Source organism: Typopeltis vanoorti, unplaced genomic scaffold (assembly GCF_054136105.1).
Source record: "Typopeltis vanoorti isolate ZY-2024b unplaced genomic scaffold, IOZ_Tvanoo_1.0 HiC_scaffold_71, whole genome shotgun sequence".
NCBI classification, from domain to species: domain Eukaryota; kingdom Metazoa; phylum Arthropoda; class Arachnida; order Uropygi; family Thelyphonidae; genus Typopeltis; species Typopeltis vanoorti.
Genome location: NW_028328177.1, coordinates 127996 through 155297, shown reverse-complemented (window position 1 = coordinate 155297; position 27302 = coordinate 127996). Strand labels below are relative to the sequence as shown.

At 38.1% G+C, this 27302-nt stretch overlaps 1 protein-coding gene across 2 annotated transcripts in view; it reads left to right on the top strand.

Moving 5' to 3' along the window:
* The window catches only part of LOC150092097 (uncharacterized), a 399637-nt gene that overhangs the window by 303419 nt on the left and 68916 nt on the right, over window positions 1-27302 (top strand). For both annotated transcript variants that reach the window (XM_090415310.1, XM_090415311.1), the window contains exon 6: window positions 791-866. In XM_090415310.1, coding sequence (XP_090271436.1) covers window positions 791-866 — 76 coding nt within the window. The remainder of the gene's footprint in view (window positions 1-790; window positions 867-27302) is intronic.

Below are 27302 nucleotides of genomic sequence, written 5' to 3'. Positions count from 1 at the left end.
TTTGACACCTCATTTATAATTACCTCCTCTGATGAGATGACCAAATCCAAGACCCTCAATCCTTGTTTGCCCTCTGTTACATATTGTCTGAAGTAGTTATCCCTCAAAAACTCAAGAAACTCATTTTCTTTACTTCCATTTGCTATCTCATCATTCCAGTCTATATTGCCATAATTAAAATCACCCATAATGATCACCCTTTTCTTATTTACTTGGCTAATTTGATTGTACATTTCATTATCACCACCACCCACATTTCGTGGTCTATAACAACATCCAACCAAGTATTTGATTCCATTCACCTCTATCTCACACCATACTGCCTCAAAACCACTGGCACTATTTCCCTCTTGCATCTCTACCTTGTATGGACATAACTCTTTCTCTTTCATCAATAGCACTCCCCTCCCTTTTTACCCCTTCTGTCCTCAGGAAACACATCATACTCTTCCATCTCTTCCTTCCATCCTCACCAAATATCCACAAATCATTTATGTAATCGAAAGAATACATATAACAGACCTCACACTTAATGAAACGACAGAAATCTAAATTAAAGTCATGGAATGACAATGCTGCCACCATTTTTTGCAGGTTACTCTTATTTTATATCTATGCAAGTAAAACTGTATAAGCATATCTCATGACATGTCTTTCTGTTATTTCAGAGATTTATTGTAAATTAAGTATTGACTAATTAGAGTAGTGATTGTTAGTTTATTTCAAGAAAATAGAATTAACATGTCAATATTTGCGTGCTTTTGTAAACACAGACTTACTTATGTTTCAGCTGTCAGAAAACAGTCATTCTTCTGCGTATGGACGAAATGGATATTATTAATTACAATTTTCAAGCAAAGTTTGATGTGGGTAAATTATTTATGTATTTTATTTTTATTTTTAATATATTGGTATAGTTTATGAAATACACAAAGTAGTGAAAATGTAGGCTTTCTTTCCCCTCCCTTAAATTTCATATAATGCCATGAAACTAATTATACATTTCTTAGCCAAAGAAATCATGAAAAATATATAATTGATTGATATAGTGTTAGAACATACTTTAATTTAATTACACATGAAATATATATTACTGGTGACAGGAAATTTAATTAAGAAACTCATTATCTACAGCAACTGCTCTAGTAGAATAAATTTCTTTTCTGTAAATCTTCTCTTTTCTTTCATAGTTACCTGTGATCATCACCCATTATGCAAAATTAAAAATAGTGTTGTTGGAAAAATCGTAGGCATGTTGCCCAGATATGAGAGTAGTGAATTGAGGAAAGCAGAGATAATGGCAGAGCTGTGTGAGGAGAAGGGAGTGGAATTTGTGGATGTATGGCATGTGTTTGAGGGAAGAATGAAATTATACAGGCATGATGGGTTGCTTTTAAATGGCTTGGGAGTGAGTGTCCTGGAGAAAGTGTTGCTGTATGAAAGTATAGTGTGTGGAAGTACAGTGTGTGATGCATGCCAGAGATCAGAAGGAAGAGATGAAGAGAAAAATCAGGAGAGTGGTACTGAAGAGATAGCAGTGCTTGGCAGTGGAAACAGTAGTGTGAGAGAGGAAGAGAGAGAACGGGAATGCAAGAGGACCAGGGAAACAGGAGGCACTCGGGTGGACAGGGAGACATGGTATAGAGAGAGTGAATGTTGAAAGTGGCAATGAATGTGTGTATGAATATGGGGTATATTGCAATGTGAGTGGAGAAGTGGAGATTGAGCAGATATATGTGGTAAGCAGTGATAAAGGTGATTTGGCAGATGAAGTGGGAAAATCACAACCAACCAACTTGGATAGACTGGCTATAGACCTAAAAATGAACCGTTGTGTTCGTTTACAAATGTCAGAAGTATCAGAAATAAAGGGGATGAAATGGTTTGAATGATTGAGTTTATTCAACCCCAACTCATTGCAATAAGTGAACGTGGTTGAATGAAGATGATATCGTAACGGGAATAGAAATGGGAGGGTACAGTATTTTTCGTGAGGATAGAAAAGGCAGGACAGTAGGGGGGGGTGCTACTGATGATAGCAGGGAAATTAAGTCCACATAAGGTAAACATGAAAGCGGGGAAATAGTGGCAATGGTTATGATGCAGTGTGGTGTAATGTGGAGGTCAAGAGGAAGACATATTTTGTTGGATGTTGCTATAGACGTGGGATTGTGGAAGGTGGTGATGAAGAAATGTATAAACAACTTCGATTAGTGAACAAAGGAAGGGTAATTATTATGGGTGATTTTAATTATGGAAGTATAGATTGGAACGATGAGATAGCATTTAGGAATAAGGGAAGTGAATTTCTCGAGTTCTTGAGAGATAACTATCTCAGTCAGCACATAAAGGAAGGCACGCGAGGATCAAGAGTTCTACATCTGATCATTTCATCAGAGGATGTAATTGTTAGAGGGGGTTTCACATTTTCCTCCAGTTGGTGAAAGTGATCATGAAGTAATCACCTATGTTGTGCCTAGTCTTATGCAGACTTTTGCGAGGAAAGGATATATGTGGAATTATAAGGCTGGTGACTATGATAAACTTAGGCTTCGGGCTATAACATGGATTGAGGAGCTGAGAATTAAGGAAATAAACGCTGCATGGGAACTTACAAAGAAATGCATAACAGCATCAATGTATGAATGTATCCCAAAGGCCAAAAGGCTGAATAAGGTAGGTCAAAAATGGATTAATGTGGAGCTCACTCATGAAATCTGGAAGCATAAAGTATTTTGGAGGAAGTACAAGATGAATAATGGTAATCAGTCACATAAAGAATATAAAGAACACACCAGGAGGGTGACTCAGTTAGTAAGGAAAACAAAAAGAGAGCATGAGCAGAAATTGGCAAATCAGGCAAAGAAATACCCTAGAGAGTTTTTTTAGATATGTGGCAAGTAGAAGGAAAAATGTTCATGGAAAGATGAAGTTAAGGGATGAAAGTGGTAGAATGGCAACGATCCAACACAGTGACTGGCTGTCAGATAGGTATCAGAAAGTTGTATGTGGGAGTGCAGTATCTCTAAAGAGAAAGGTCATACCAGGGGTGTACCACAGGGGTCAGTTTTGGAGCCATTGTTGTTCAATTTGTATGTTAATGATATTGGGTTGGGTTTAACTAGTAATATCCAGCTATTTACGGATGATGCAAAACTGGGAGAGCAATGCACAGTCAGGCTGATGTTAACACGTTCATTGCCAAGCTGAAAATTGGAATTTCGTGTGGTGGCCAAATTTTTTTATTTAGTTTTTATTGTGCTCAAAATAAGTTAATATATTATTTATATGCTTTTATTATTATGTACATAAGATTTATGTACTCTAAATATCTATTACGCGATATTGCGTGATATGTAATTCGGTCAAATAAGTTATATATTTTACAAATAAAAAACATTTAAATATAATAATTATAACTTTAGTTATGAGTCTTTTATAATCACATAGAATTTTTTAAAATAACGTACAAATAGAAAAAAATAATTAGCAAAAATCAACATTTATAGGGAACTTACTAAAAAAAAAAAAAAAAAAACAATACTCAAAATAAATAAAAACCAAACTTCAACGAATAACTAAACAAAATCGTCGCCTCCGAACGCCGCCACTGTGCACACTGGCTAACATACACAATAGACAATGGCTGGCGGCCATCCCCACTCCGCGAAAGTCGATCCCTTCCCTAGTGGCCGATATAAATATTACGCGCTGTTTCGCTGTGGCCGCTATACTATTCTGCTTAGAAACTTGATAGCGACGGCCACGCGATAATGCGGGATCGGCCGACCGGTGAGAACTTGTATCACGCGATATCGCGTGGTTGGCAATGAACGTTCTGGTGCCTTACAAGAGGACTTGATAAGATTGCATGAATGGGCAGGTAAGTGGAACTGTCAGTTCAATGTTGCCAAGTGTAAGGTTTTGAGATTTTGTAAGCAACGATGGGATGCAAAGCATACACTTGGTGGAGAAACTTTAACAGAAGTAGAGGAGATATGAGAAATCTAGGAGTGATGGTGGACAAGGACCTGAAATTCATGGGACACATTGCACAAGTTGTGAAGATGTCACATCAAATAATGGCAATGATACAGAGAACCGTCATGCAGAAATAGAGAGTTTATGATTCCATTGTATAATACCTTGATCAGGCCTCATATGGATTATTGTGCACAGAATTGGTCGCCAGGTTTTCATGGTCACAAGGATATGTTGGAAAGGGTACACAGAAGATTCACAAAGGTAGTCAGTGGTCTTTAGAATCTGGAGTACGAGGAGAGATTGAGAGAATGTAAGTTGCAGAGCCTCATGAATAGGAGGAAGGTTGGGGATATGATTGAGACATATAAGCTGGTCAGAGGGTTGTTATCAGGTAGACATGGAAGAGATTTTTCATAGAATGGGAAAGGGGAGTAGAACAAGAGGCCATTGCTGGAAACTGTATGAGGAGGGTGTGGGCAAAGGAGTGAAAAGCAAGTTCTTTGCATGAAGGGTGGTTGGTGAGTGGAATGCATTGCCTGAGTGTGGTGTGGATGTGGACACATTGAATCAGTTTAAGACGCAGTTGGATGAGCATTGTATGCAATAGTGAGTACCTCCCATGATGGATCTCTGACTCCATGGAGGTCAAATGTTGATAATAATAATTATATTGAATAGTAAGATGGCTGAGTTGTGTGAGGCAAAGGAAGGTCAATTTTTAATCTGTGCAGTGAATTAGAAGGAAAGTTGAAATGGTTTAAAGTTGATGGATAGCATTTGAATGGATTCGGTGTTGGGCATTTAGAAAGACTATTGTTTGCTGAGAAGGCACAGAGTCAAGAGTTTAATGTAATAAATGATCAAAATGTACTTGTGAAGCAGGATAGCACAACTAAACAGATTGTACAACAGGAAGAAGATGGATAGCAGGTTGAAAATATGGTTGCAACAGCACAAGATGATGAAAATACATAAAGGTGAGGATGAGACAGATAGTATACATCATGCATACATATTACACTCAGAACATCGAACTATTTTTGAAACTTGATTTTCATATCACTCAACTAGTCACACCAGTCAATACCCTCATGGTGACTTCGTGAGTACTACCATTGTATTCCATTCAAAGAATACATGATTCAAAATTTCAATTAATAAAGTTAGTAACAATTTGCCAAATAAATCCGCTACAAGTCTGCAAGATTCTCTGACTAAATTGAATAGCTGTTGTAATAGATATGGTATGAAGGTCAGCAATAAAAAGACAAAGACAATGAAAATAGGCAGAATCATTGAAAATGTCAACTGTGTTGTGAATGGAGAACCTGTGGAACAAGTAAAACATTTCAGCTACTTAGGCATGATTTTTACTGAAGATGGTAAATTAAATATAGAAATAGACAACAGAATCAGCAAAGCTGGTATGGTGGGAAGTCAATTGAATAAATTCATATGGAATAAGAAAGAAATTAGTCGGAACACTAAATTAGCTGTATACAAGACAGTGCTCAAACCAGTTTTAACTTATGGATCTGAGAGCTGGGTCAGAAGTAAAACACTTCACCAAAGACTAGAGACCGCAGATATGAGAGTCCTGAGAAAGATTAGAAGCGTGAACAGATAGCATCAATGGCAATATCATATTAAAAATGAGGATATTAGGAAAGAACTTGACATTGTCAGCATCCAGGAATGCGTTAGCAGAGCTAATCTCAGATGGTATGGTCACTTAAATAGAATGGGCGAGGAAAGATTAGCAAAACAAGTGTTCTCTGCCAGGTTGGCAGGAAAACGACCCAGAGGAAGACCAAGATATAGGTGGATTGATACGGTACAAAGTGCCTTAGACGATAGAAATATAAGATCTGATAATGTTGGAGTCTTGACAAGTAACAGACTGATTTGGAGGAAAATTGTAGATAGGAAGTTAGTAATGATGTAATTTTTTCATGTAGTATTGTCATATCCTGTACGCCCCTTGAGGGTACATGGCAGGAATTTGATAATGATGATGACAATTTGCCCCAATGCCAAAAATCATGCAGATCCACTAAGTCAGTGATTCTCAAACTTCAGATAACCGCATACCCCTTCTTAAATTTTCATTATTACCAAGTACCCCCTAATTAATTAATTAAAAAAATAAATCCATTCATTAATTAAAAATAAATAAATTAATTAATTAAAAATAAATAAATTAATTAATTAAAAATAAATAAATTAATTAATTAAAAATAAATAAATTAATTAATTAAAAATAAATAAATTAATTAATTAAAAATTAACTAAAACTAAATAAAATAATTAAAAAATTGATTAAAAATAAATAAATTAAAAAATTAATTGGTTCAAATTAATAAATTATTTAAAATATTAATTAAAATTAAATATCTATTTTATTTGAATTTATATGTTCATGTAAACAAAAAATATGATTTGTTTTTAAATTTTGGTTCTCTAGAGATGTCAGCCGACACACTCTTATCAATTTCATTTGATCCAGATGCAATATCATCATTTTCTTGTTGCTTACAGCTACTTGTATTTGCTATATTGCTCTCTTTTGGGGGTTTTATAAATCCAATCTTTAACCAATGATCCATACATAAGAATTTGAAAGCTAAAAAAAATACTGTATTTACTTGAATATAACTCTAACTTTTTTCTCAAAATTAAAGCTAAAAAATCGTGTTGTGAGATACGTGCTTGAATTTTCGGAAACTAAAGTTTTCAGAAAAAAACTGAAAATGGTGTGACTTACCAAAAAGCTCTTACTCGCTATCACTACTTTTGGCATCGAGAACAGTTTCTTTGTATGCATCGTCAAAGTCATCTACCCAAATAGCATCATCTTCTTTCCCATTATTTCAAGCAAAAATTACCAGTAATTTACAAGACTTGAGATACGTAGAGCAGCGAAGATCTGCATATGATTGGTGCAGTATTAACAAAAGATCGTGCGAACCAAAGACAAATTAGCATTTCAACAGTTGAGTTGAAATGCTAATTCCCTTCAACCAAATTCCATAATATCTGAAATGCATTCGTTATATATTTCTTAGTTTTAACACGTTAACGACGGGGGTTGTGTCAAGCAAAACCATATGTTCCACTGACAACATATGGTTTTGCTTGGTCTATACAGCAGTTTCTGTTGGGGATGTGATTCATTAGTTAGTGCCGTTTTATCCCAGTTGTCTCTGATTGCACTGTTTATTGAAAAATATAATGACTCCTTTAATTATGCATAGCCAAAAATTGCCACGCACCCCCTAACGATCTTTCGCGTGCCCCGGGGTACGCTTACCACACTTTGAGAAACACTGCACTAAGTTATCAAAAACTAAACAACAGCATACTAAAATTCAAGCAATATCACCAATTATTTTGCAAAATGGTACTTTTCGTTTCCTCTAGCACCCTCCTCCTCTCTGTCTTTTAAAAGAAGACAAGTGATATTATAACGGAAACATTTATGAAAAAAGCACAAAAGTCAAATTGTTTGGTACACCTTTGCTGCCTAAGTTCTTAATTTTCTTAATGAAGTGCTGTGTATGCGTTTTTATATAGAAGGGTAAAATGACCTACAGCTTCTTGTCTAAGTGATAATTAGGGCTGATTATATTTTCAACTGATTGTTGAAGATATTGACACACCTAGTCCTCATGCTTTTCCAATAAAATCCCTTTAATGACTTATACGATTCTATCATATCTCTTGTTTTCGGATCATCAACTTAATAATGCAACCTCATTTTTCCTTTTTCCCTCTTTTACCTTGTGGTGTTGAGGAGTTATTAATCAGACCTCAGCTGTTCTCAGGATAAGGTGGTCAGCCCTACACAGCATTGTATCCTATGTCCGTAGTGGTGTTGAGTTCTCAAGGCCGGTTTGTCTTCTTTGCAGGATGAAAAACCCCAGGCAAACTGGGGAGAAAAAACCCTACTGTCCACGCTCAAGACCGGCTAACTTGGCTATCGCTGAGATAGATCCTTAAGCTCCTCGCGTCAGCGATGGGAATCGAATCCAGGACACTCCTTTCCCAGGCATATGGTTGCGAGGTGCAAAGCCACTCAGCTAACCGCGCGGACATTGCAACCTTCACACCTTTAATCTATTGTCAGAGGGAGCATTTCCATAGTCCTATTGCTGTCTTCCTTACTCCTCTATCATCCCTACTGTTGCCTTATTCCCAATGAACACAGATGATGATGATCTGTGTGCAGTAGTGAAGATGCAGTCTTATCAAAGCCTCAAAGAGAGAGAGATAATAAAGGATTATCCTGCTTGTTAATGTGTTCTTAACATCCACGTAATCTTAGGACCTTTTTATAGCCAACTTTGCTATAAAAGTTGGCTATAAAAAAGGTCCTTACCATCATGCATTCTTATCATTAAATCCCTGTCTGCAAACTGCCCTTAAATCTCTAACTCAGTTAATTTACAATTCAGCTCTCTCGATGTAGTAAACAGTAATGTTGTAATCTTTTCATCCCAAAATGCATAACTTTGCACTATGCTACACTGAACTGAGAATGGCTATCCTTTCCCCAAACTAGGAGTCTGCATCAGTCATTCACAGGATCTCTATATCGTCTTTATTAACTTTTGCTCTACTCACTCTTGCATCATCAATAAACAACTGAATATCTCCAATTACATCATATTTATATCATTAATATGAAAATCAAAAAGGAACAATCCAAATACAGAGCCTTGCAGTATATTCACTATTCACCAAGCATTCTCGTATACTGCACTGAATTCCTCCATATATTACTCTTCAATGTCTGTTCATTAGCTATCATTTTATCCATGTCACCTGCTTTATATCCATTCACACTTGCTCCAGTTTCTGCAACACGGCTCCATGCAGTATCTAGACAAATGCATTTGCAAAATCTAGCAATGTCACTGTATAGCCATTGCCTTTATCAAATGCAGCTGTTATTGCATTATCTCTACCTAGATGATATACTCTTAGAAAGTGATTAATCTGTAACTCAACTATTTCATCAGTTTCCCTACTATCAATTTTTCTTAAAGTTATCCATTTATTATTATTATATACCTCCAGGTAGTCCAAAGACTCATCGAGGGAAGGCACCTGCTCTAGAGCTCTGTCTCTGCCACTCAATACACCAATGCCATCTACCGCTAACCGCCACCACCACCACTGGTATTTCCACAGACAATCACAAACATCCATGCCCACGCATGGATTTGAACCCACAGCCTTTTGGCTAGAGAGCAGATACGCTAACCACTCGGCCAGCCAGGCTGGCAGTCACTCTTTCTTTTATTCACCATGCAGCTATAGAACTCTTTGAGATTTCCTTTACCCTGCTCAGCTGGTGTCTTCTCCTAATATGATTTTGCCTTCCTTACCATTTGGATCACCCTTGTTGTGTGTTGTTTTTATTGGCCATTAACTTGCTGATCACCTATCCATATAGGTGATCAGCAAGAATATATATCTGCATTTGCATTTTTCAATTATTTTATTTTATTTTGCCACTCATCACTGTAATTTGATCCTGGGTTGGCAATCTGATAAGAGTCCCTTCAAAAGACTCTTAACCACCCAACCGGCCAGGACATAAATATTTATGCCCAAATTACCATGCATGTGAAGTTCATATTAAAATTGTAATACCAGTGATATTACATTGAAATTTGTGATGGATACGAAGTGTAGAAGAGTGATGTATTTTATCCATATTGACAGCGATGTGGTTAAACAACTGATATACCACTTCTAAATATCTTTCACTGTCAGATGTTTATGCCATTGTACTGCTACAACCTCCTGTGCTTATCATTCACCTGCTTTATAGCTCCACACATATATCCCCTTCCACAAATAAAATAAAATAAAATCACAAATAAAATGATAGTACAACATGACAGAATTTCATCCCACCTGGGTTGTCGCCCAGTTAAACAAGTCCCCCATTTTTTTCACCATGGAACCAGCATGAATAGTAAAAAGATAGCTACTGGAACAAATCCTGAAATGCACCCCCCCCCAACTCAACATTACCAGAGTTCAAGATTGGTACTATTAACATGAGAAACCTAAGTTGCAAAGAAATGGAGCTGTCTGAGGAACGGGATAAGTACAGGGCTGACTGAAACAAAAAACGCAAAAATTGGGAAGATCTTTCTAAGCAATAAATACAAAATGTTATATTCAGGCAGTAACAATCATGGAAAAGAAGGAGTGGTTATAGTTTTGAACACAAAAAACGAAATTAATCTCTTAATTGCAGGCAGTATTAAGTAGAGTGATGTGGGCAAATATCAGAAGAATAGGGAATTGGACAATGTGCCTATAGTCCCTACAGAAGGTTCTCCGAAGGCAGAAATGGAGGAATTTTTTGAAGTTTTAGAGCAGTGATTCTTAACCTTTTCAAAGTCACTGAACACTTTTGATTATAAGAAAAATTTGGGGAACACCAAAAGCATTAGGGTCATAAAACTAACAATAAAAATATGCATGGACTTGCCTTTTATAAAAATGGAACTTATTTTAAAGCGATACTTCAGCTTGTCGGCTTTTGTAGATTTCATCAATATCAGGTCTAATATGTGATATAGGTACCCTCATCTCTTTGTCTATATTAGTTAGTTTTTCATTAGTTTTTATATTGGTTAATGTTGAGAAACTGAGCTCGCACAAATATGATGTAGAAAACTGTAACAAAATTTTCAGTGCTCTTGTAAAGAGAGCTGAGATGTGAACTAAAATCTAAAATTCCTCCAGAGTTATTTCAGAGAATTTCATTTTTAGAATACAATCTGACAAGGTAACTAATTGTTCTTCTTCTTCTTGTAACGAAAATTCACAACTCGATATATTAAATGGATTTCGTATCCAGTCATAATTGTGTGTATTTAAGGAAGGAAAGTAACTTGAAATCGTTTCTTCCAATACTATTAATTGTTCTGTTATAACGAAAATAATTCGTAGCTACACGCAGATGTTTAAGATACCAAGATGTCATATGACACCTTTAATTGGCTGAACACTTGTGACCAGTTCACGGAACACAAGTGTTCTGGGGAACACCGGTTAAGGACCACTGCTTTAGAGAAAGCAACTGTCACAATGAAAAAGTAAAAGTTGGCGATCTAAATAGATCCCAACAAAAATATTTTGGAAAATTTGGGGAAAAGAGCAAAGCTAATAATAATGGCAAATATCTCTTGGATTTCTGCTCAGGACAGTTTTTACTAACGCAATGTTCCAACATAAAAATGTGCACAAATTCACATAGAGAGAAGAGGCAAGGAATAAGAAAAGTCTTATTGACTATGTTATTGTTTGTAGCGATGTTTTCTCCCTGGTGCAGGACACTAGAGTGTACAGAGGATCTGAAATTGGAAGTGATCACCATTTAACTTGAGCAGGATAAAAATTGATTTTCATGTTGAAAAGAAGAACATATAAGAAAGTTTTAAAGTAAAGAGGAAAGAGCTCTGTAAAAGGAGTTACAGATGATAAAGGTGATATGAAAACTAGAGAAAAGGATATGCTTGATGTGTGAAGAAATTACTTCGCAACATTGCTAAATGAAACAATCAGTGACAGCACAGTGGGAAAAAAACCACTAAACAGGCATGCAATCAGAAATACATATCTATGCTTAAAATAGAAAAAGCCATCAAAAGCCTGAAATTGTAGAAAAGGTGGGAGTAGATGATATTTGACCAGAAATGCTCAAGTATGGAGGTATAAAAGTCTTGCAGTGGTTGTACTGCATAGTTCTGAAGACCTGGAGACAAAGGGATGAATTCCAGCTGATTGGAGTAGAGCTTTTGAAGTACCCATATACAAAAAAGGGAAATAAAATTGAATTTGAGAATTTCAGAGGTATTTCCCTAATGAGTGTTCCTGGTAGGATTTATGCAATTATACTTGAGAAACGGTTCAGAAGTAACTGTATACAAGTCAAATAGATGCTGTCAGGATCAGATTTTCACTTTACAAGAAATAATTGAGAAATTGTGGGAATATAACAAACATCGGTATTTAAGTTTTGTAGACCTGCAAAAGGCATATGATAAGGTGCCAAACAAAAAGCTATTCAAAATGCTACAATTATATGGTGTCAATTGGGCATAATATCAAGCAACATGTGAGTTGTAAGTCAACAGTTAGAACTGAAGGAAGTACAAAAAGATGGTTTCATATTAAATCAGGTGTCAGAAAAGGATGTACATTATTCCATCTGTTATTCATTATATATATATATATATATATATATATATTAAAAAAATATAGATTTAATGACTTCAAAAAACCGAGATAACTTATAAAGATTTTAATGAGAAATACTACTAGATTCGGCTTATAATAGCCTTCCTCAAGTATTCATAAAGGAAAAGAATAGTAATAAACATTGAAGTATCTAAACAAACTGGAAATTACAGGTAAAAGTTGCCACACATAATTCATACATAAAAAACGTTGTATTTTTTCAAGTTGTTCTAACAGGCGTGCCATTGTTTATTGCAAGTGTGCGTGCAGGTTTACGTGAACGGCAGTATTGAATAACTGCAGCATGGCTTTCTGGGATGTTATAACTTAAATTGTTATTTAAGTGAACAGGGTTCAGCAGGATTTCCCTTGATTCTACAATTTTCCTCTCAAACTCATCTTCACAGCGAAAAATATTTTCTGATCTATTCCAGCATACAGAGTGGCTTTGTTGGTCATCATTAGGATTATTTGAAAAAAGAACATGACTGTATAACGCAGTTGCATGAGATCTTTTGTAAGAGATGTCTCTCTTATGCTCTTTTATACTTTGTTCAATAGATTTGTTAGTTTGTCCAAAATAAGGGATATTGCAATCGCACCATAATTTATATACACCTGGATATTTTAGGTTGTGATGGGTAGGTTTTGGATGGCTGATTAGAGAACGGATTTTAGGAAGTGTGGTGAAGAACGTCCTGATATTATATTTTTTAAGGACTTTAGCTAATTTTTTAGAGACTGTGCTAATGTACGGAATGGAGATGCTACCTTTAAAATTAATAGTTTCTGTTGTGCACTGCCTAGGAGGATCCAGAAGAAATTTTTTAATGGTTTTTTCACAGTATCCATTTTGTTTAAAGATAATAGTGAGGTGATTTATTTCTTTTTGTAATTCATCTTGTTCAATCAAGAGAGAGCGTGCTCTGTGTCCTAAGGTTGATATAGTTCCAAGTTTTTGTGGTGGAAAATGATGAGAAAGATTATGCAGATATCTATTGGTATGCGTAGGTTTTCTCTACATAGAGATTTTTAATCTTTCAGAGCATCGTGTAAGCATGGCATCCAAGAAAGGTAAGGAGTTATTCTTTTCTAGATCAGCAGTAAATTTTATATTAGGATGTTGGATGTTTAGATGATGAAGAAAATCTGTGAGAGATGTGTGCCCGTGATTCCAAATAATGAATATATCATCAACATATCTTTTCCAAACTTTTGGTTTAAATGAGAGGAAGATATGGCTTTCGTTTCAAAATCTTCAAGGAAGATGTTAGCTAGAAAGCCATATCTTCCTCTCATTTAAACCAAAAGTTTGGAAAAGATATGTTGATGATATATTCATTATTTGGAATCACGGGCAACAAGGCCTTGCAATGGGCAAAGGATTGCCCATTGCAAGGCCTTGTTTTTGTTGGTAAACGGAGTCCTGATATCTGAAGTAACCAGAATGAATGCAATGTTTTAATAAAGTAAACATTTTTTTGGATAATTTGTCCTTTAGTAATGTAAGCACCTCGTCCGTAGGAACATTAGTAAATAAAGATATAATGCCAAAACTAGCTAGAATGTCATTTTCATGATAGGAATATCTTTTATATGAGAAACAAAATCTGTGGTGTTTTTGATAAAAGATGAAGATTTATTGGCGAAACACTTGAGGTACTTTGCTAGATATTTGGAAAGTTTATACGTAGGTGAGTCAATTCCTTCCACAATTGGGCAAAGAGGGATGTTTTCTTTATGAATTTTGGGAACTCCATAGATGTGTGCGATAAGAGGATATAGAGAGCATAAAGACAGGCGAACATTATGAGGAAATTCACTCTCAGTCTTTAACAAGTTGTTTGTACGGTTTTGTAATTCTCTTGTAGGATCTTCCTGAAGAATTGAATATGTCGAATTATCTTCAAGTAATTGAAGCATTTTGTTGTGGTAATCATCAGATTTCAGGATGACCATAGAATTGCCTTTATCCGCAGGTAAAATAATAATGTTACTGTTCTGTTTTAGATTTTTTAGGGCTCTTCTTTCAGCCACAGAAATATTATCTGTTGGAGGTTTAGCATTATTTATAATGAAAATCAATTCAGTACGAAGAAGTTTCGCCAAATGGTTAGGAATGAGTGAACTCGCCTTTTCTATTTTTGTAAGGAGAGATTCTTTATGGATAAATTTTGGTGAGGGAATGAAATTGAGACCTTTGCTAAGAATATCCGTTTCTGCATCCGTTAAAATATGAGATTTGTTCACTACAACTTTTTCAGGATTAATACGGGCTTCACTATGACCAGATCTGTTTTGTATCCTTATTAGATTATTAAATTTCCTGATAAGAGTATATTTATTCTTGTTTTGTATTCCTGTGGCTTGTGCTTCACTGTTAATGATAAAATCATGTAAGTTAACATTATCCATAATTTCTTCAAGTTTTTGAGTTAAAGATCTTTTAGTGCTGAATAAAAAAAGCTAAACAACATTTTGTGTCTGTAAACTTTCCAAATATCTAGCAAAGTACCTCAAGTGTTTCTCCAATAAATCTTCATCTTTTATCAAAAACACCACAGATTTTGTTTCTCATATAAAAGATATTCCTATCAATGAAAATGACATTCTAGCTAGTTTTGACATTATATCTTTATTTACTAACGTTCCTACGGACGAGGTACTTACATTACTAAAGGACAAATTATCCAAAAAAATTTTTACTTTATTAAAACATTGCATTCATTCTGGTTACTTCAGATATCAGGACTCTATTTACCAACAAAAACAAGGCCTGGCAATGGGCAATCCTTTGTCCCCAGTTCTAGCTAACATCTTCCTTGAAGATTTTGAAACGAAAGCCATATCTTCCTTCTCATTTAAACCAAAAGTTTGGAAAAGATATGTTGATGATATATTCATTATTTGGAATCACGGGCACACATCTCTCACAGATTTTCTTCATCATCTAAACATCCAACATCCTAATATAAAATTTACTGCTGATCTAGAAAAGAATAACTCCTTACCTTTCTTGGATGTCATGCTTACACGATGCTCTGAAAGATTAAAAATCTCTATGTACAGAAAACCTATGCATACCAATAGATATCTGCATAATCTTTCTCATCATTTTCCACCACAAAAACTTGGAACTATATCAACCTTAGGACACAGAGCACGCTCTCTCTTGATTGAACAAGATGAATTACAAAAAGAAATAAATCACCTCACTATTATCTTTAAACAAAATGGATACTGTGAAAAAACCATTAAAAAATTTCTTCTGGATCCTCCCAGGCAGTGCACAACAGAAACTATTAATTTTAAAGGTAGCATCTCCATTCCATACATTAGCACAGTCTCTAAAAAATTAGCTAAAGTCCTTAAAAAATATAATATCATGACGTTCTTCACCACACTTCCTAAAATCCGTTCTCTAATCAGCCATCCAAAACCTACCCATCACAACCTAAAATATCCAGGTGTATATAAATTATGGTGCGATTGCAATATCCCTTATTTTGGACAAACTAACAAATCTATTGAACAACGTATAGAAGAGCATAAGAGAGACATCTCTTACAAAAGATCTCATGCAACTGCGTTATCCAGTCATATTCTTTTTTCAAATAATCCTAATGATGATCAACAAAGCCACTCCGTTTGCTGGGATAGATCAGAAAATATTTTGTACTGTGATGATGAGTTTGAGAGGAAAATTGTAGAATCAAGGGAAATCCTGCTGAACCCTGTTCACTTCAATACTGGCGTTCACGTAAACTTGCATGCACACTTGCAATAAACAATGGCACGCCTGTTAGAAAAACTTGTTTACCTGTAAATTTCCAGTCTGTTTAGATATTTCAATGTTTATTACTATTCTTTTCCTTTATGAATACCTGAGGAAGGCTGTTATAAGCCGAAACTAGTAGTATTTCTCATTAAAATCTCTATAAGTTATCTCGGTTTTTTGAAGTCTTTAAATCTATATTTTTTAAAATGTATCACAACAACCTAGTAAAAACTGATCACCACATATATATATATAATAAAGATACCAAGCCATTTTATATATATAAACTTGGTTTTAATCCTATTTCCCAAGTAAGCAAACAGACAAGTAAGTGAAGTTTGCGCCTGCACGTAGTGCAAGTCTGGGCAACTCCACATGTAGCGCAAGTCTACGCGACTGTGCACGTAGTAAGTCTGAGGGAACTCGTAGTAAAGGTGGAGCAAGAACTGATCACTATTCTTAGTATTTACCCCTAATACAAAGCGCATCTCCTTGCGGAGATGTATGATGCTATGTATTAAAGGCAAGGGCCATTACCCAGACCGGTTTCGACCGTTACTGAAGTCTCATCAGTGGGAGCCAGGCCTAGAAATACCAAGGTTTAAGTAATACAGAGCTTATAAATTTTACCAAAACAAGTTGCCATAAAGTGCTTTGACCTTATTAAGTAAAAATCTCAGGATGAAAGATAGATGTAGAAAGTTTTTTTATATTGGGTTTACTTGTCTGTTTGCTTACTTGAGAAATAGGATTAAAACAAAGTTTATATATATAAAATAGCTTGGTATCTTTAACGTATATTATACCCAAGGTAAAAAACTTTCTATATATATATATATATATATATATATGTGTGTGTGTGTGTGTGTGTGTGTGTGTGTGTGTGTGTGTGTGTGTGTGTGTGTGTGTGTGTGTAGATCACATTATGAAGGAAAGTGGTATTAAACCTGATATCAAAATTGGAGATGCTAATGTCAGCTCTTTGCTTTATGTAGATGACGTTATACTTTTAAATAAATCCAGTAGAAGTTTGCAAGATTCCCTGAGTAAATTGAATAACTATTGTGATACATTTGGTATGAAAATCAGCAATAAAAAGAAAAAGACAATGAATATAGCTGGAAACATTGAAAATTTCAACTGAATTGTGAATTGAGAACCTACAGAACAAGTAAAATATTTCAGCTACTTAATTAATATACAAGTAGACAACAGAATCTATGAAGTTGGTGTGGTGGGAAGTCAACTGAATAAATGTATATGGAATAAAGAGAAATTAGTGAAAACACTAAATTAGCTGTATACGAGACAGAGTTCGAGCCAATTTTAACTTATGGATCTGAAAGCTGAGTTAGAAATAAAACATTTGACCAAAGACTAGAGACCACAGATATGGGAGTCCTGAAAAAGATTAGGGGATGTGAACTGATGGCATCTATGGCAACATCATATTCAGAATGAGGATATTAGGAAACAACTTGACATTGTTAGCAGAGCTAATCTCAGGTGGTACGGTCACTTAAACAAAATGTGAGAGCAGACATTAGTAAAACAAGTGTTCTTTGCCAGGAAAAGGTTGACAGGAAAAAAGATCCAGATTAAGACCAAGATGTAGGCAGATTGATACAGCAAAAAATGCCTCAGAAGAGAGAAATATAAGATCTGATAATATTGGAGTTTTGATAGATAACAGATTGATTTGGAGGAAAATTGTTCATAGGAAGTTCGTAATGATGTAAGTTCTTCATGTAGTACTATCATAATATCTTGTACACCCCTTGAGGTTACATGTCAGCAGTTTGATAATGATGATATATCCCAGATATATATCGTTCATACATACACACACACATATATATTATATATATATATATATATATATATATGTATATATATATATATATATGTTAAAGATACCAAGCAATTTTAAACCTGGTTTTACTCCATTTCCCAAGTAAGCAAACAGACAAACAAATCAAGTTTGCGCCTGCAAGTTTTGCAAGTCTAGCTGATCCTACAGGTAGTGCAAGACCAAGGCAACTCGTGGTAAAGGTGGCTTAAGCTCTGATCACTAATCTTAATATTTACCATTAACGCCAAAACACATCTCCTAGAAGAGATGTATGATGTTTTGTATTAAAGGCAAGGGGGCCACTACCCAGACCAGTTTCGACCTTTATTGAGGTGTATTTAAGTAAAGACCTCTCTAAAAATTACGACGATCCCTAGACCACTCAATAGTGGTCGAAAGACCGTCGAACTCAGCGTTGTTCCACTCAGTGACAGACTCACTCCGTCACCGAGAAGAACTTCTCGGTGTTGGCTCTACCCAGTGGCAAGCTCACCCCACCACCAGCCAGAGCCATAATCTCAGCAGTGGCCCTACTCAGAGACAGGCAAACCTATCCCCAAGCAGAGCCTCTCAAAGCCAGCCTCCACCAGTTCCGGGGTGAAAGTGAGGTAAACTCTTCATTGGCCTACGAAAAAGGCAGGGTTAGAGTGCCCCAGTAGAAAAGAGAAAGAAGGGGAGGGAAGTGACAGCGAGGTTGTGGTGGGGAAGTGAGAGGGATGGAAAAGGGGAGGAGAGGGAATAGGAATGGAAGGGGAGGTGAGGAGTAGGAAAAAGGAAATGTAGGCCTCAGCTCATATTACACATCTTGCTAGCTCTGCGCTATCAGATGATAACTTTACACCCCATTCAGCTTCCTGGCTCACAAGATCGAATAAACCACAGAGGTAGCCGGTGCCCAGCTGACTCGTCCTTTCAGGGCAGCCCGCCTCGAGTAGGCCTGCGCTGCCTGGTTTTTTCCTCCGAACTAACCCCGTGGGAGACCAGGGAACAAAACAGACCTGGGGGGGGGCACAGAGACCAAGGAAATGACTCAGAGTGGAACTGCTGCTGCAGATGGAGATCTTAAAGCAGCAGCAGGCAGAACTTGATGGTGTTGTGTCTAACATTACACAGGATTGGAGGTGAACACCACTTGATCTTAAATGTGGTGTCACCCAGAGCCTCCCTTTCGAGATGCAAAAACCTCCTTAAGGAACCATAGAACTTGCATGAAACGATCCAGGAGAGATCCAACAGATTAGGAGGATTAGTAGGATTAGAAAATTTCTTTCTTACCTTCCAGATGTGGTATTTGAGCTCATTAATTATAAATACCACTAACTTCTGCTTGTTGTTGGCTGGGGGAGCAAACTGCAAGAAGATGACTTGCTCCTGCAGTAGGCGGGGGATGCGGAGCTCGACGCTTAACCTCCTCTAGATGTAGATGGAAATGGGACAACGTAGAAGGTGTGTTCCACGGTGTCCAGACCGCCAGATGTTGATATTCACTGGAAGGTGTCCGTACGCAATCCTCCATGCCAGGTCCTTTCTCGACAGGTAGCCTCGATGTTTGGAGAGGTGGCTGAAGAAGATCTCGTTATTGATCCCCAGATCCGGAACATTGGTACAAAGGATGTTGAAGAAATGTTCATACCATGTTGAACTGTTCTGAATCCCGGTGATGTTCACACCTGAAGAGCGGAGTTGTTGCATAAGCTGGCACAGTCTGTTGTAGTCTTCTGGAACAATGTCCGCCTTGGGACCCTGGTGGACTGGGATCCCAAAAAGGGGAAGCTTGTGACCTAAGAAATACCGCACAAGATAGCTGCAGGGATGTGCAGTCTGCAGTACCCTGTTTAGATGGAAAGCGGTATTACTTAGGTATCTGATGTTAAAGGAGGGGAGGCCGAAGCCCCCCCCCGCTTCTCCAGAAGTTGAAGGATGTTGAGACCAACTTCCTGGCGTAAACTGCCCCAGAAGAACTTCAGGGGCTTCCTGTAGAGCCAGATTTCCTGATCCTCGCTGATGTTAGTAATGTTCAGGACGTGCTGAAGCGCAGGGCATACGATGGTTTTGATGACGGTGGCCCTGGAGGAGCTTGACAGCTGTCTATTTTTCCAGTCCTTGAGCTTCTCGACGGTGTTGTTGTCGAGATGTTCGATGTTGAGCACGGGCTGTTCTTCAAACGGTACCCCCAGGACGGTGAGAGGATTGGCAGTAAGGATGATGCCTGCCGGGATGTTGTGCAGGTCCCGACTCCGTACAACTTGATCTTAGTTTTGTTGGGGTTGGATGTTAGCCCCGACACTTTAAACTTCTTTAGGATGTTGAGAAGTTTAGTACGGAGTCGTTGTCCCTAAGAGTTTCCACCACTCATCTGCGTAGGCAGATGACGTGGTGGAATCATCCATGGTGAGAGGAAGTGGAATTCCTCTAACCGCATGAGAGTTGTTGACAGCCCACAGGAACGGTTCAAGGGCTAGAGCGAAAAACAGTGGACTGAGGGGACACCCTTGTTTGACCCCTTTCTGGATGGTAATGGGGTCAGATAGGTGTCCGTTGATGAGGAGACGAGTAGGGCTGTTGTTGTAGCCTCCTCTGATGATGTTGAGGAGTCCACTGCTGACCCCGACTTTCTCCAGGATGTTAAAGAGAAAGGAATGCCGGACTCTGTCGAACACTCGGTTGAGATCAATAGTCAACAATGCCATAGAGTAGTTCTTGACATTCACCAGACGTAGCACTTCTCTGATGAGGATGAGATTGAACTCCATCGATCGACCAGGAACACCATACACTTGTGTGCTTTTGATAATGTGCCTCATCCCGATCTTCAGTCTGTTGTTGAGAACACTGGCGAGGATCTTGTAATCCATGTTCGACAGACTGATGGGATGCCAGTTTTTGATGATGGAAGGGTCCCTGTTGGTCTTCAGGATGAAGACGGTATGGCATTCCAGAAATTCCCATGGCATGTTTCCGGTGGTAAGGAAAGAGTTGAAGATTGCCACAAGAATGGGGAGGGTATGGTCTCGGTAGAGTTCTGTGCTTAAGCCGTCTGGCCCAGGCGCTTTCTTTGTATGGCACTGTTTGAAGGCTGATGTTATTTCAGCCACTGTAAATGGTGCATCAAACCCTGCTTGGATGTGCGCAGGGAAGGAGTCAATGTTCCAACAGGAATAATCCTGGGGGGTACTGTTGTCTTGATAGAGTTGACTATAGTACCCCCAGAAGGCGTTCACGATGTTAGGTGTTGTGGTGTGATCACACCCACCTTCTTTGATGGTAGTGATGGTTTGCTCCTGCCGGAAGTTGACGTAACGCCTGTTGTAAAAAGCGGCTGATTACCTGTCTTCCGAGCGGAGGTGGAGATGGATCTTAATGTTCTTTTCTTCCACCTGTTTCTGTCTCTCCGATTCAATGTCAAGATTAATGGTATGGATGGATGGCGTTGTGACATGGAAAGCCTTGCCGTTGGCTGGCCACGAACCAGCTCCTTTCCTTGTAAAGGTCACGGAGTCGAGCTCTTCTGAGGAAGGCACGTTCCTGGCCCCATTTTATCATGTTGTCTTTAATGGTAACTTTTAGTCGTGCCCAGGCGTCCCAGTCCCAGCCAGCGGTGCACCAGGTGTAGCACAGTTGGTTAAGCTTGGCTGAGAACAGGGACGGGATGTCTGGTGGTAACTTCCAGGGGCCCAGACCAACATCTACAGCTTCTAATGGATGATAACTGAGCATGACTAATTTGTGGTCCGAGATGGTAGAATTAATTAGAACGTGCCTTATAGCTTTGGCTCTGGAGACAAGGGATGGTGACAAGTAGAAGCGATCGATCCGTGTGCCAATGCCTTGGCCTGTCCAAGTATAATCCCGACAGTAAGGGTTGTGAGCCCTCCAGATGTCCGACAACTGGAGATTCCTAATGTGGGTTTCCAGATGTCTGTAGCCAGCAGTACCTGTGTTCGGATTTCCCCCTACTTTGTTGTAGGCCGGGTCCGCCACACAGTTAAAGTCCCCCATCAAGATGACGTGATGGGCGCCGTACAAGTAGGTATGGAGCGACTGGAAGAATGCTGGTCTTAATGTTGCATTTGCCAGGGGTTAATGCGTAGAGGTTAATGTATCTAGTGATACAGCCCTGGTACTTCCAGTCTACGGCAAGGACTCTTCTGTATCCCTCTGGATGTTATGGAAGGCTCCGAAGAGGGGGGGGGCTAGCATAAGTACCCCGACCCCAGCAGTGGTATTTGTGCCGAAACTCCAGAATGAATGGATGGGGTACTTATGGCTCAGTTCCTGCATATCTTTATAATGAAAGAAATGTGTTTCTCACAGGAACAAGAGCCAGATGTTAAAGGCTAGCATAAGCTTCCACACCTCCTCTTGTTTTGATGGTGAACGGAGCCCTCGAATGTTGAGAGAGGCAACAGAAAAGGGGGGTGGCGGCACTACGATGTTTTAGATTATTAAACCCGACCTAGGTCTTTGATTCTTAGTTGTTTCACGTATTTCCTTAGAGAATCTATTTGTTGGGGGGAGGTAGAGTATCTGGCGCCCTACACGCTGGCTTCCAGTTCTGCACGCGAGTTCGAGAGGGCCTCGAACTCGTGGCGAATGTTCTTGACCTTGAAGCTTTTCAGTTTGTTGTCTTGAATACTGTAGTCATATAGGTTGAACTGGGAGCTGGTGATGTTCCTAATATGAGAGTTAATGCTTTCATGACGGGAGGGAGCTTCCACCTCCATTTCGGACTCCAATGTTGTGGAGTCCGTACTGCTCCTGGAGCGGCTTCGATGTTATTTTGTCAAGTTTTGGTGAAGCCACATCCTTTCTTTTTTTAGGAGGTTCTTTGGGGGTGGAATATGTTGGTCCCCCTCCCCAGTTTTCTTCACTTTTGCAGGGGGGATGCTGACTACTGCAGGGGAGATCTGTAAAGCATCTGCTGACGAAGCTTCCTCAGATGTTGTTGAGGGGGGGGGGGATAGCTGGTGTTATGCTATCCATAGCATCGTCTGTACCCTTGGCTGTGTGCTGTTCTACTTCCGACAGTGATATTGGAATGTCGGAAGTGGCCGAGGGAGGGAATGCTTCCTCAGTGGTGGTTGTTGCTGGGGAGGGAACAGTCTCTTCTGTTGATGTTGTTACAGATGGATGTTTTTTTATTTTTCCCAGGATGGTTTGGGTGAATACTTTCTTCCCGTTGTTGGTGAGAAGGTCTGGAAATTGCCCAGCGTCTCAGGCAGGCTGCGGAGAAAGTGCCGCAATGGGCACCCCTGCCCGCTCTGCAAATGTTCTTAGAGGACGAGATGTTATTTTATGCTCATTGCTAGAGCATTTACGGCAGGGGTGTGGGCACTGGTTAGAGATGTGCCCGACGACAACACAGTTAAAGCACTTGGCTCGGGGGCAATCACTCCCCAGATGTTCTATGGAGCCACATCGCAAACACTGCCTCTGTACCCCAGGATAATTTACCATCAGGCGCGACGTGCCAATGTTAACTAGATTTGGAACGGGCTGCCGCATGTCCATCGTGAAGGTAACTTCTCCCGAGTACCAAGCGGGGTGTTCCTTGGAGACGCTCTTCTTGATGTTGCTCAATTTCCCCCACTTACTGAATGTCTGGGTGAGCACGTTGTCTCCGGTCTCTAGGTATTCCATAGGGAAGCTGTCGATTCTGATTTGACAACCCTGTGATCCCACCATGGTTGGGATCACCTGCTTCCCTTGGACAGGGAAACCCTCTAAAAGTTTATCTCTCGTGGATGCATTTTTAACGACGATCAAGAATCGTCCTCCTCCATAGGTGGTGAAGGAGAAGATGTTATTGACTCCTACAAGCTCCTTAAGTACAGTTGTAAGTATTCTGGGATCCTCCAAACCTGAAATCTCCACTCCTAATGTCCGAGTCCTGGGGGGGGGACGGGGATGGCTCTGCTCATACTGGTCTCTACGTCTGAAATAAAAAGGGAAAAAAAAAAATAAGAGTCTTGCGACTCGAAATAATCCCGTAGTGCGGAGACCACAATACCACAAGTTAGTAGAGTTAATACAAGAAAATGCAAAATGTTAGTAAAACAAGATAAATAACAAACACTATATTAGTAACAAATCCAACAATGAAAAAAACGGCTATCCTGATGCACGTCGACTAGAAACTCTCTGTCGTCAGTGGGAGCAGGCGAGAATTATACCCAAGGTAAAAAGTATTTTACCTTGGGTATAATAAATGTTAAAGATACCAAGCAATCTTAAACCTTGTTTTTCTCCATTTCCCAAGTAAGCAAACAGACAAACAAGTCAAGTTTGTGCCTGCAAGTGTTGCAAGTCTAGCTGATCCTACAGGTAGTGCAAGACCAAGGCAACTCGTGGTAAAGGTGGCATAAGCGCTGATCACTAATCTTAATATTTACCCTTAATGCCAAAACACATCTCCTAGAAGAGATGTATGATGTTTTGTATTAAAGGCAAGGGGGCAACTATCCAGCCCGGTTTCGACCTTTATTGAGGTCTCATCAGTGGGAGCCAGGCTAGAAATACCAAGATTTTAGTAATGCTTTCTACATTTATATCTCCTCCTGAGATTTTTATTTAATAAGGTTAAAACACCTTATGGTAACTTGTTCTGGTAAAATACTTATAAGCTGTGCATTACTAAAATCTTGGTATTTCTAGCCTGGCTCTCACTGATGAAACCTCAATAAAGGTCGAAACCGGTCTGGGTAGTGGCCCCCTTGCCTTTAATACAAAACATCATACATCTCTTCTAGGAGATGTGTTTTGGCATTAAGGGTAAATATTAAGATTAGTGATCAGCGCTTATGCCACCTTTACCACGAGTTGCCTTGGTCTTGCACTACCTGTAGGATCAGCTAGACTTGCAACACTTGCAGGCACAAACTTGACTTGTTTGTCTGTTTGCTTACTTGGGAAATGGAGAAAAACAAGGTTTAAGATTGCTTGATATCTTTAACATTTATTATACCCAAGGTAAAATACTTTCTATATATATATATATATATATATATATATATATATATATATATATATATATATATATATATATATATATATATATATAAAGGTTCTAAACATCTCTGCTTTTTTTTAGGCAGAAGTTAGGGAGGTTCCCTCTCCCAGATGGAATCTCCAATTAAGAAAGGCTTCGTGATCATTCTCTCCATTTGAAGGCAGTCTAACTTTTTTTTAACAACAAATTCTCTGTCTGAGGCCATTATCATAGTCAGCACTCACAAAGTCTGAGTTCTCTGTTCCTCCACCTTCATATGACTTTTTTGTCTTCCAATTCAAGTATCGATACTGAAATTGCCGATATCATAATTTTCTTCATGGACTCAGTCCTATTGCTGAAACAAGCCTTAGTTCAAACAGTATACATCTATTATATTATCCATTCACTGGTCCTTCCTCCACAACCAACTGTATATTTTGTGTTACCAGTTACACAAAATATACATTTGATTGTGGAATGTATCTGAGTACCCAATGGGCATATAAAAAACATGAATGTGATTCTCTATCAACTATATGACAGATCAGTCTAAAACTCTTTGGGTAGGTCTGCTCTTGATAAGGAACTTGAGAAATATTATAACCATATTGAGCACATAAAATCCAATAGTACTAATAACAAAAAAATCATATGTTTACCTGTAACTGTAGGTCATTATTAGGACAAAGAAGGGATTAGAGGAGTTATTACTGGAACCAGAATAGATGAATTGGAAAATTGGAAAATATTAGGAATATTCTATCAAGAAAGGGTATATATGGAACCACAAGGCATGTCATAATCATCCCCAAGGCAGATGATTATGACATGCTCAGGAAGAAGCTTAAATCTGTACTGTGGCATTAAATACTGCAGAGGAAGGATGGTTGTATACATGGGATATAGTTAACGGTCATCAAGAGAAAGCATTATTAAATTGCATACTTAGAGAAAGGAGAGTTAATCAGGTAGAAGATAGATGGACGAGTAATATCATTAAGCATGAGCTGTAGAAGAAGAAAATGTTGTGGAAGATATATAAAGAGTAAGGTGACTGGCAAACTCGTGAACAGTACAAGTCACAGGTAAGAAAGGTGACCAGCGTGGCAAGGAAGGCAAAGTCAGATTATGTGAAGAATCAATCCAAGGACCAAATAAAGAAGAAGAAGAATGACTGGAAGATTAACCTTAATGAGTGATGATGGGCATGAGGAGACAGAAGCAGATAACATAATTGAGTTAATGAGTGTCCACTCTGCAAGGTTGTATTGTCATAGTACAGTTACTGCTTGAATTTATGTGATAGAGACTAATTTGGGAACAGAGGTGGAATTGAGGTTTGTTAGGATATGGCAGAATCACAATGTAAATCAAATGTCGGATTATATGTAATATCAGTTTGGGTTTTACTAGAATGTTCAAGGGACCTGGCAATGCTTTTGACAAGCCTGTGTTGTGGCATTCTTCTTCTCTTCTAATCCGCCATCTTGTTATAAATCACTCTTATCAATAAAACAACTAATTGCAAATTGATCACTGATCCAAAAGTAGGGAAATTTATATTTACACTGCGCCACCCTATTTTCAGATTAGTCTATATAAAATAGTGGGATCAATTCTTAATTAGTTAGCAGTCTCCTTATTTATATAGGCCGAATTATTTAATTTTCACACGGGGCTCCCGCAAGATTCGAATATTTATGAACGGTGCAATAAAATGGAACTCAGGCAAACACAATATTTAAATTAACAAACATAACCTTTAATATATGGTTATATAACAAATACATGAATTCCACTTCTAAACATGACAACTCAGTCAAGTTAGTACATCAGGTCAAGTCATTCATATTAATTCAATCTTCCAAACTTTCACATACAAATTCACAGTTTCAGAATCACAAAGTTTCTTTACTCAATTTATTACAATTGAATTTCTTATTTAATTAGTTTCCATGTATCTCTCAGCTACGCTCTATGATTAACTCATAACAGGCACTAATCACGGTAGATATCATTTCAATGTAACTATATTTTCAACTCTCAGCCTCGATGATATGCTACAGTTAATGTTAGAAACAGTGCAACGGAACTAATACTCAAATATTCATATAATGAAATAAACTAATATGACTGTCCTTACCAGAAATAATCTTCAGTACTTCCAATATTTTGTGAGCACACTTTCAAATTATATTTATTACACTTGCGAAACACATAAGAATTCTCCAAGGTTATAACTAAAACATTATTAATCGCGCTTTATAACTCCAGACAACAACTATAGGGACATTAATTATTCTTGTTTATCACTCTTCAACTAGTAAACTCCGTACAATTCCTTTTATGGTAGTATAGAAATAAGTCGTAATTCTAGACTGACTGGATTTATTCAGAATTCTTCATTGAATGTCCAGTTCTCTAATTATCCG